Consider the following 12,412-nt stretch of genomic DNA (forward strand, 5'->3'; position numbering starts at 1 on the left):
CGTACTTTGAATATTATCATTAAAGCACACTTTAAAGAAATACACGTCTTACACAGAATAGTAACACCACAAAAATATCCTGGTAAACTGAAACGTTTTCATACGGCGAACCTGTTTCTTCCCCTCCAAATGGAACCGAAAAGGGCAATAAAACAATTTCCGCTTCTAGAAGTGGTTTTAATAAGAAAGAAGTGCGCACAAACGTGCAATTTAGTTTGGTATGAGTTACTTTTCTTTACTATATTCCATTAGTGACTTCGTTCTATTCACACATTTACTAAAATGATATTTTGGACACACTTCGTAGCACAGTTTGCACACGCATTCGGGGGAAGGTTCGTGGTACTCTGATCTTCTGCACAGTTTGTGGTGAACTGCTAGCCTTGTTATGGCGCTTCGTAACTTGTTGTTCCGTGGTTTTGACATGGTGATATATTGCAAAATATAAACTACAGTAATGTAATTAAAGCTCACCGTGAAAGAAATGCACATCTCAAGTAAAATCAGGTAAACTCAAGTGAATTTATACCGCGAACCTGTTTCACTCCCTCGAAATAGACTCGTAGAAGGACAATAAAATAATTTCCCTTTCTACAAGTGCTTCTAACATGGTGCCCTACTTATACTAATATTGTTTTCACATAATGGGTCTTCACATTTGTAAAACAAAATAGTTACGCACGAAATACGGTGATTTTTTAAATAAAATGCATAGAAAATTAATTATATTGTGCATCTCGAAAACCCTAAGTGATGGAACATTTTGCTTGTTATATATTAATTCAGGAGGTCGAAATTAGTAAGAATTTGTTAGTTTTATGTCTGGCGCAAAATGACTGTTGACCAGTGTAATTTGTAGTAAGTCTAATTCTCTGCTCTATACTATCATCATTATTGATTTAATATATTATTTTTCTTTATTGTGAGTCGTGAAGTAGTCATAAACATAAAAAAAGACGTTTTTGCAGTACATTTTAATTTTAAGACTCTTTCAATCGTATAGATTTTTAGGAGCTTGCGTTCTTAGGAAATAATAAGCAAATACAATAGAATTTTTCATATAGACAGTCCTCTTTTATTGACGCCATTATCTAGCCTAGGCCCGTTTCCCATTCCCACAGCCAGCAAATCAGTTGTCGCGAGCAGACAGTTTTAAGCTGTCGCGAGGCGTTGTAAAGCAAAACGTAGCGTCGTGTCGCGTCGCGTCTGATTCTGTGTGCACCCGGCCTTCTGTTTACTAATTGTTTAGTTCAATGTTGAGTTCCCTTTGGTTGGCAGCACTGCTTCTCTAACCCCTCGTCCCGTAAAAAGAAGGATCAGAAAAATTTCGTGAATAGTACACCATTAGTAACTGTAGATTGATGCACTGAATCCGGGAATGTTTACAAACACCTTGTCTGAAAACAATTTGTCTTATATCTGATTTTCAAATTAATTGTTTAACGATTTTAGAGTAGATTTATAGACATGTAACTTACAAAAAATTACAAAACATAAGAATACAATCCATACATAAACCAGAGTTTGCCTTACCGCAATGTTCATCATTTCATTCAACTGTGGACTGGGCCTCTGACAGTCCTGACTTCAATAGTTTTGACTTCAATATATTTCAGTGGTTGAGGGAAAGTCTGCAAGAAAAAAACACTTCGATATGCGAAGTTTGAAGTGCTCCGTACTGGGAGAAGCAGCAGATTTTCCAACTCAATTCAAGAGTTAATTGACTAAAAACTTCAGAGCACATACATAAAAAAAAGGAATTGGACAATTTTTATAACTGATTGGTGTAATGTGAGTGAAATACTTGTAGTAGTAACTTATTAAAATGGAGTTAAATTCTTCAATCAAATTCCTTTTATTCATATCGCATGGAACAGGATTTATTGGAAGACCAGGAACAGACGCTATGAGGAAAATGTATGGATATTTATTCTAAAGGAAAATTAGATGGAAATAGAATTTGGAATATTAAAAATAAACATTGTGAACACCTTAATGTATGAAAATCTACAATCAATGGTATATTCATTATTTTGTTCGAAAAATGATAACCAACGATCAATTTTAGGATGTCAAAATTTGTTAGAATTCAAAATTATAATGTCAGGCACTGCAATCCGATACGTAGCATACAAGAAAAAATGTTGTGAATCTACATCGGGATATCGTGTTGCCAAGAATCAGTTTTTACGTCTTAGCATGAACGAAGGAGTTGATGTATAAACGTTCATATCTCCCCATAACAACTTTACACATACAATCAACGAGCTAGAAGTAGAATATAGAGTAGCGTTCATGTCTGTGTCAGCGTTCTTGGTGGTACTAGCTTGAACTACCGGCCGCCATGTTTTAACTGGTTAGCTCGCTTAAGCAGGATACATATAAGCATGTTTAGATTTTTAAATCCCGTAATTAAGGTGCCTTTTGTCTGCTCTGCTTATAACTGTAACAACCGAAGTGATAAAACAAAGAATATGTCATAATTTAAGTCAGTAGTCTACCATAATTTGGTATTGCTATACATATAACACTTCTCATAGAAAGATTGTTTACCGTGTTCATTGTTTTTACAGATTCCCACTGAAAAATGATTTGTTAATGAAGCATTGGGTTTCACAATAAAGAGAGAGAAATGGTTTCACACAATACATGGTGTTTTGTGTTCAGCACATTTCGATACTAAACACATGTATTTTGTAAACGAGAGGAGACGTTTGTTGCCCAATGCAATACCAACCATATTCGATTTTACATCTCATTTAAAAAGAAAAGAGACTTCTAGGCCTCTACCGAAGAAGCTTTCTCTTCTGTGGCAGAGGAAAATTCAGTAGAACACCACCAGCCACCAGAATTCAGGTCTGTATAACATACTGGCATGAATACTTTCTGTCCGACGAAACTGAAGCTTACGTGTCTTCCACTGAAAGTGTGTTCGATCTCGTCTGCATTTTCATAATCCCATCATTACTAATTTACAAAAAAATAATGTGTTTTTAGACATTTGAATATGCTCATTACTTACGTTTCACTCTATCGACGATTCATTGCACTCGAAAAGAAGAAAACATGTCAACCCCAGTCAGCTAAGATGTATGGAATAAGATGTTGCTGCATGGGTTTACTGACGACTATTAAAAATAAGGAAGTGTTAGTAAAAAGTGGGATATACGAGTTATTGCGATATAAAATAAGATTCACAAGATAACTATCCTGGACTACCCTTTCCGTCTCTTCCTATAGGAACCATGCCCACTTCTGTATTTGTTTCACAACTTAAAGCTTCAATGTCAATGTAAAGTGTATGGAATAAAATGTTGTGTGGGTTTCCTTCCACTGGTAAAAACTTGATATATGAGTTACTGCAATATAAAATAAGATTCACAAGATACAACAAGTTATATACAGCCCTTTCAGCCTAGTCCTATAGGAACCACGTCCACTTGTATTCACATCTTCAAGCTACGATGTTAACGTAAGATGTATGGAATAAACTGTTGCTGCATGGGTTTCCTGACAGCTGTTAAAATAAAGAAGTGTTAGGCCCGGTTTCTTCAACATTTGTTAAATTATAACAGTGTGTTATTCCATTTTAACTGTAAACGTACCAGTTGAAGCATTTCTTCAACTACTGTTAGTACTAACAGGCTGTTAAAACCCATGTTAATTTAACTGCCCAATTTCATGCAGTTACATCATTTAAATCTCTGTTAGCATAGAAGTATCCAATATGGCTGGTGCGTTAGATGCTGAACTTTTATATCTTGATTATTTAGAAAATGATATCCATGAATACATAAACAGAGCGGATGATTTCTGTGTTTTGACAGACCAGAAGTTCATACAAAGGTATAGGCTATTTTCTGCCAAGCCTCACTTTTCGCTTTCCGATTCGTTTGTTTATTCTGATTAATTGGTTTATACTGCGAAATAATTTCCAGCAGAAGGCTTCTCTCGAACGAAGAGAAATTAGTCCCATGATTACTTTTTGTTCCAATGTTTTCGATTTCACAAACAGCAATACCAATACACCGTTCCACGTTACTGTGATACAGACGAAGGAAAGAAGCAGAAATGAAACCTGAGAGAATAGAAGGACTTCTATACTCTCTAATTCAAACAACGCAAACAAGTGAGAATCGCAATTGGCAGAATTCAGAAAACAGAATTGAGCCTATACTTGGTTATAGGTTATGGTTACACTCTAGAATCTCTGGTCCTAACAGAGAGTTAACAAACAGAATATTACAATGTGAAATGTAAAGTTGAAGAAACGTAATATTTTTAACAGCAATTGAGGGCTTTGCCAGAAAAAAGGCGGATAGACTTATACGCCCTTCTTCGGGAAATTGGTTTAAAATGTAGCGAAATTTTGTTTTGATTGCACTGTACGTACCTGCAGGACAGGGCTACGTGCGTTTATAACATTTTATTCAAGTGAGTTTTAAAATCTTAGATTGTATCTCAATTCGCCATATTGACGTATACGCCCTTTTTCCGGCAAGCCCCTCAATTCATACTTATAACTTAGTTAATTAACGCTATGTTAGGTGCATTTTAACAAAAGTTGAAGAAACCGGGCCATAGTAAAATGGAATATATGGATTAATGCGATATAAGTAAGACTCATACGATGCAACATGTTCTATACAGTCACTTTCCATATTATCCTATAGGAACCACGCCTATTTGTTGACCAGTTAAAACATGGCGGACATAGGTTCAAAGGTTTCAAATATGGCGGCGCGATCGCCACTCTATATTCTTATTTCTAACTCATTACATACAAACCTTACAAATTATCTCCGGCCTGCGTGTAGTCCTATATGCCTTACTAGGTTTCTCTTAAGAGTAAAACATTTTCCACAGTAATCACATTTGAAAGGCCTTTCGCCTGTGTGCATCACAGAATGGCCTTTCAGGTGCGTAGATTGAGAAAAACACTTTCCACATACATCGCATTTAAATGGTCTCTCGCCTGAGTGCACGCGAAAATGATCTCTCAGATTTCCCAATTGCAAGAAAGACATTTCACAGATATCACATTTGTATGGCCTTTCCGCCTTGTGTATGCGTGAGTGTTGCCTTAAAGTACCCAAGTGAATGAAACACTTTCCACATAGATCACATTTGAATTGCCTCTCCCCTGTGTGTATGCGGGAATGATATTTTAGGTATGACGATTGTGAGAAACACTTTCCACACTGATCGCATTTGAATGGTCTCTCTCCTGTATGTATACGCATGTGACACTTCAAAGTTGCTGAATGTGAAAAACACTTTCCACACAGATCGCATATGAATGGCCTCTCCCCTGTGTGTATGCGGTAGTGCTCTTTTAGTTTCGCTGATTCTGTAAAACACTTTCCGCAAACATCGCACTTCAACGTCTTCTTCAATGTATGAGTGTGGAAATGACTTTTCAGAGATTGCGGTGTTACAAAAACCTTGTTACATATATTACACTTGATAGAATTATGGCTACGGTCACAAGAATTTGAACCACCAAGTTTGTAGCTGCCGGACTGTGTTAAATTCTGTTCGTCACGAGCAATCCCGTCGCATTCTGGTGACTGAGTCTTCTTAACATTATTGGCATTGCTGAAATGAAAATTTATCAGCCTGAACAATAGTCGAACTCAGAAAAATAATAATAAACAAGTATTCATATGAAGACAGAGAAATCACATTAGAACACCAGTTATTAATAACACATTTTCGGCTTTCATCTCTGGATACACAAAATAGAACTTGTATTTGCTATATTACTTCCTAATTCTAATACCTTCGACACATTTCAGTTTAAAGTATTTAATCATCATTGACTTGTATGGAAATATTACTTATATTTGCAGTTTCCCGGTGACTGTACAATAAAAATAGAACCTTTCAATAATAATTCGACCAGCAAAATACAAAACGTACCTGCTTGAAGAAAGTGAGTTTTTGTGGATTTTAAAAATGTTTGTTGTAAAAAAAAATTTAAAACGAACTGCTATTACAGTGCAAATAACATAATTATGAGGTTAAAGAAATTTCAAGCTCAATGCAGTAAAGATTCTATTTAGAAAATTAAAATCTATACTAATAATAAATCTGTAGCCGAAATTTTTCTCGTAATTTTTGATTTTCCAAAAATAATTGGTCCTAACATATATAATTAACCGCCGTGAAACCGAAAATCGCTTTTTTGAAATTTTTGTTTATATGTTTGTCTGTCTGGATGTTTGTTACCTTTTCACGAGATAATGGCTGAACCGATGTATATGAAAACTGGAATATAAATTAAGTTAGTTGTAACTTAGAATTTAGGCTATATGGCATTCGAAATATTTTATTTAAAAGGGGGGTTATATGAGGTTTTGAATTAAATAAATCGAAATATCTCCCTTATTATTAATTATCATGAAAAATATTATACGACAAAAGTTTCTTTAAAAATAATTTACCATAAGTTTTATTCTATGTAAAATTTTTATAGGACTGATATTTAATGAGATAAATGAGTTTCAAAATTACAATAACAATGCCATCTAAAGCGGTGTAATGAAATAAAAAACAAATGACTTCGTCTATAAGGGGCCTTGGACAACAACAATTGCAAGCTATGAAACACAGCCTACAGAGAATGTTTCTGTGTTTGTATGAAGTAATATCGAAGCTAAATTAACCGATTTGTATAATTAATTATTAATTCACCATTGGAAAGTGTAGTTTCTCTAGATGGACATAATGCTATAGTGTTATTACAGTAACTTGTGAGTGAATCGAGGACAGGTGATATTAAAATAGGTTCTTATGCACAGAAAACTTGATAGGCTATTCTGTACATTCTCTTCCTTTGGCTATTCTGTACATTCGTTTCCTTTATTTCCTAAAATAATTTTTTATGACCAAATTAGTGGTCTCTGGATCAAAATGATCGCATTTTAATTTTTTAATACAATTTAAATTAAGTAACATAATAAACGATTTATCCATCTATCAAACACGAATGTTCCTTTGATCAAATGTCCTATTTTAATTATGTAATTACTTTACATTTATTTCTAACGGGTGCAGCGGAGCGCACGGTTACGGCTAGTAAATAAATAAATAAGTAATTAAGTAAGTAAATAAATAAATACACACATATATAGACACGCACACACACACACACACACACACACATACAAATTTAAAAACATTTGAACGGATGGCACGTGATGAAATGTTTTCTTTCGCTGCCTGACTTACAGTTGTTTTAAATTGAGTTCACCCTTTCAGGCATTTGGCTAAGAAGTTAATTAACTCATGTAAATGATACCATGTAAAGATTTCAACTTTATGGAAGAGGAAATCTTAGTAAATACAATTCGTTTTGGTTGTCTATAATTGAGTTCCGAAAAGTCTAACAACCAGTTTAATTAAAACAAACAAGCAAAAAGGACAACCTGGGCAACGCCGTGTACTTTCAGCTAGTCTCTATATAAAAAACACAAATCCTCTAGAGGGCAAACGCTCAACCAAATTGCATGTACAGCACCAGGAAACATTCTTACTAGAGGAGTGGTAAGACGCTGCCAAAAATCGTAAAAGTATTCAATTTTTCGAGTCACTAGTTATATATGGATAACCAAATCCATATTATGTTAAATAAGAAACAGTATTATACAACCGAACATTTATGTCCTACACGATACTTAACCCTAGGATGCATAACATGGGTCCATTGGACCCGGCGGAATATTTAATAATTATTATCTGAATAACTAATTCACATTGTGACTGCCCACTAGGTATGCTATTCTTGTTACTTCCTTTATGCACGTGTAGTACATATTGTCTTTTATTAATTTATTTTATATAAGTTTCTTATTCGTTTTTATGTATACTACACTTTTGCATAATATGGGTCCAATGGACCCATTGTATTGAATTGTTTTATTACCGGAAGTATTATTTTAGACTGACATCTGAACGGAATCCTGTGAACTATAGAACTTATTTTCCAAGTGTTGGCAAGATTGCTGCAGCTGGAATTTCTCAATTGTTGGTTATTATCATTTGCTTCAATCTGCGAATGTAAGTTGTTTGGTTTTATCCTTTGGTGTTTGATCTTCAATAATAAGGCAAGATTCAGTTACAATAAGGTAATATTACTACTATATTTATTTATATTTTGGAACTGGAAACAATATATATATATATATATATATATATATATATATATATATATATATATATGTACACACACACACACGTGTGTTTGTGCCAATACATTTAGTGCACTATAAAGCTATATCAGTGATGTAGTGTAGTCAACCTTTATCTACTTGAAGTTGCCCATTTATTTGTATATTATAATCTTATGTTTCAGGAAAGATGAACCAATGTACAACTAAGAAAAGGAGAAAATCACCTGACACTGTCTGTGTTTCAAGTCCGAATTTTCCGTCTACTCTTTCTGAATGGATTGACGAAGACAGTAATTTTTCTTCGGGGGAAAGTGAAATTTCAGACGACGATGAGGAATATATACCTCCAGCAATTGATGACAATTCTTCGGATGAAGATGAAATCTCTTCTGCAGAATTAGATGGTGATGGTGTTGATAACGATAGTGAGAATGAAGAGAATGAAGGTGAAAGCAGGATGCCTATTTCACACCAGGACGACAATCACACACACAGAGAAGAATATATCGCTCCTAGTGGGATGATATGGAGTACAGAAACCCCTGCTCAGAGCAAAACTCCTGTTCACAACATTGTAAGATTTGTATCAGGTCCTTCGAGAGGTATAGGAACTACTACTCTCAGAGATGCCTGGAATTTATTTGTCCCACAGAGCATTTTGGATGAAGTTGTGAGATGTACCAACTTAGAAGCAAAAAGATTTTATCTACTAAAGAAAATAAAATGGCAAGAAGTATCAATGGATGAAATGGTTGCTTTTTTTGGAATTTTTTTGCATATGGGAGCAGACAAGTCCTGGGATGTTCCAATAAGAGAACTTTTCCTTGGTAAATTTTCGAATCCATTATACAGAGCTACAATGTCCGTGAATCGTTTTGAAGCTATAAGAAGATTTTTAAGGTTCGATGATAAGAGAACACGGAAGGCCAGATTACAAACAGATAAACTTGCTCCTATTTCTTATGTGTGGCAAATATTTACGGAACAGTGCAGGAAAGTAATGGTCCCACAACCAAATGTGACAATAGACGAACAGTTGGTTTTGTTTAGAGGCCGTTGTAGTTTTGTACAATATATGCCAAAGAAGCCTGCGAAATACGGGATCAAAATTATGTGGATGTGTGAAGCAGAAACTGGTTATGCCATTGATGGGATTGTGTATTCAGGAAAAAAACCCGGAGAACCGCCACAGAAGGATTTGGCTCTCAATACTGTGAAGTTTCTAGCTCGCTCTATACTTGGTACAGCCCGAAATATCTCCATGGACAATTATTTTACAAGAGTACCTTTGGCGCAATATATGTTGGAGAACAAAGTGACAATAGTGGGGACAATTAGGCAAAACAAGAGAGACATTCCAAAAGAAATGAGACCCAATGCAAACCGATCAGTGAACACAAGTGTATTTGTATTTCACAAGGACATGACAATGGTTAGTTTTTGCCCAAAAAAAAAAACAAATGCGCTACTCTGCTAAGTATCATGCATCATGACGATGCTATTGACGAACATCACCCAAAAAAGAAACCTGAGATTATAAAATTCTATAATCGCACAAAGGGTGGTGTTGATGTCATGGATCAGAAAGTTCACAATTATACTTGTAAAAGGCAAACCAAACGCTGGCCCATGGCGCTTTGGTGTGACATTTTGGACGTGTCTGCTCTAAATGCATTCATTCTGTATTGTACCCAGCACCCCATGTACCATAAAGGACTTCTACACAAGAGGAGACTATTCATCAAAGAGATGTCACTGGAAATGGTCCAACCATACATGATTAGAAGATCATCCAATCCCCGTCTGCATAAGTCGATTTATGTGGACATGGAAAAGTTCAACACAAAACCAGGTAGTAGTGTGCAAAGCAGTAGTAACAGTAGTGGCAACCATCAAAACAAGAAGAGAAGATGTTTCCTATGTCCCACAGTGAGAGATAGAAAGACGAAATCTATCTGCTATAAATGCGCAAATAATGTTTGTCAGGAGCATAGTAGAGTCGTGTGCAAAAAGTGTGAAGACTGATAAGATACACTTGTGTGGTTTTACCTTACAGGTTTTCTTCTATCTCGTGGATACATTACATTATTATCTTATATAAATAAATTTAGGCCTATATTATGTGTTTGTGTTGTAACAAGAATTTATTTTCAATTGCTACTTAGTTATAAAAATGTATTACTTCGTTTGCCCAAAGAGAAACATTAGCAACCTAAATTACTATCTTGTAGATATAAATAAATATATAATTATGTTTGTATATTCAATAGTTATTTAGTTATGCAATTGCATTATTTTCCACAATTAAAACTCCTAAAATTAAATTATATCAACACATAAAGTATTATTATTCCATTGTTATGTCTAATTCCCACTTAAATAACATACGGGTCCAACGGACCCATGTTATGTAAATGTGTAGAAAAAGTAACTCATGCATCCTAGGGTTAAAAGAAGCTATTAAAAATTGGAAGAAGAAGCGAAACAAGCACACTACACTCACCTCTCAAGCAAAACTTCATCCTCCTTTGAAGATATTTCCACTTTCTCTTCCTGCTGAACTCTGTCCAGATCGAACGAATCTTCCTGGAAAAGCGAACAAATAACGAAGAGATCTTTAGTTGAGTACGTATATGATTCATTTTCTATGTCAGACCTGAACATCTTAACAAATCCAATCAAATTTTACGGTAAGGTTGTAGTAACTTTTATAAAAAATCGAAGTTTTTTCTTCAAACTGCTTTCATTTTCGTCCTTAATATATACCTCCTTACATCCAGGCTATTTCCCTGTATCAACATGCACTAGAATTAAGTTTAAGCATTGAAAATATTGGGCTGTGCATAAGTTCGTAGCGTTTTTGTTTCGCGTGTTGGTACTCTGGTTGCTATGAGTTTACTTATCGATTGTCATTTTAATATGAAGTTCAATTGCTGTGCTTGAGTTTACATAATGAAGTCTTCATTTTTTGCAGATAGTGAGTGGAGCAGTGGACGCTAGTAAATGGAGTGCTAAGTGGAGAAAGTGGAACATTTGAATTAATGTGTTTAAACAATTTTCATCAAACCCCAAAGGTCTTCCTAACAAGATTTGTTCTTTTGAAATAATATACATAAGAACAAAATCCTTTCTCTTCGACACATGCGAAAATGTCATACTGGGCTTTACTATAAAATATATCTAATATAGGTCACTACATCGAATTCAGAAGATTCAGAATTCGAAATTGATCGCGACATGGAACTTGACATATGTTATCATTGGAGAAAGTTGTACAATATTTCAATATACAGAATCAATGGCAGAATAAAAACTTTATTCTTAGATGAAGGTCTGTACCAAACGTTGTAAATGCTGATTTTATAATAATAATAATAATAATAATAATAATAATAATAATAATAATAATAATAATAATAATAATAATAATGATAATGATAAAGATGGTGGTGGTCGTGGTCGTTGTGACAGTGGTGGTGAAGGTGATGATAATAATCATTATTATTGCTATAATAATAATAATAATAATAATAATAATAATAATAATAATAATAATAATAATAATAATAATAATAATAATAATAATAATAATAAATAATATATGCTCCATATGCTATTACAGCTCCGCTTGGCTGATTACTTTATAATATTGTACCACTGTACCCTATCTAGATGAAAAATTTTCCAGTTATCGTGAATTTCTAAAATTTGTAGATTGTCTTTCATATTCCGCAAATATCTAAGAATCAGCCTCTGATTTTATAATTGAAGACCTCCCACGATTAAGGGTTCGGCCAACTAGTCTATGATACAGCATTCAGAAGGAAGGAAAATAATTTTAGGGGCAAATTTTGTCAGACTTATATTTATTAGTAGAACAAATTCACTAATCGATGATTCAAGTTTATTCAGGCGTTCCAATAATCTTTTTCCACCGAAGTCACATATTCCATTAATTTGATGTTGCATCCTTTTTTCAGGCAGGTCTCCAATTTGTCCAAGAAATTAGAAAGAAATTCGGAATATGAGACATGCATTGTGACAATAGAAAATTGTGACTCAAGAGCAGGTGAGCTACTCTGAAGAGTGTCATTGTCCCAAAGTTGTTTGTAAAAGAATAAACCAAAACTTTTATCATGTAAACTATATTATTATTTTACTGTAAAATTACTTCTTAGGAAAATTAGATGACATTAAAATCTTTTCCTGAATTTTGAATGAACCTGACATGTGGATTT

At 34.2% G+C, this 12,412-nt stretch overlaps 1 protein-coding gene across 1 annotated transcript in view; it reads right to left on the reverse strand.

Moving 5' to 3' along the window:
- Positions 1–1,247: 1,247 nt before the first annotated feature.
- The window catches only part of LOC138691430 (zinc finger protein 665-like), a 49,567-nt gene continuing 38,402 nt past the window's right edge, over positions 1,248–12,412 (reverse strand). The window contains exons 9-10 of the mRNA XM_069813356.1: positions 10,678–10,760; positions 1,248–5,598 (exon numbers count right to left, since the gene is read on the reverse strand). Coding sequence (XP_069669457.1) covers positions 4,797–5,598; positions 10,678–10,760 — 885 coding nt within the window. The 3' untranslated portion in view covers positions 1,248–4,796. The remainder of the gene's footprint in view (positions 5,599–10,677; positions 10,761–12,412) is intronic.

The sequence above is a fragment of the Periplaneta americana genome, chromosome 16 (genome assembly GCF_040183065.1).
Source record: "Periplaneta americana isolate PAMFEO1 chromosome 16, P.americana_PAMFEO1_priV1, whole genome shotgun sequence".
NCBI classification, from domain to species: domain Eukaryota; kingdom Metazoa; phylum Arthropoda; class Insecta; order Blattodea; family Blattidae; genus Periplaneta; species Periplaneta americana.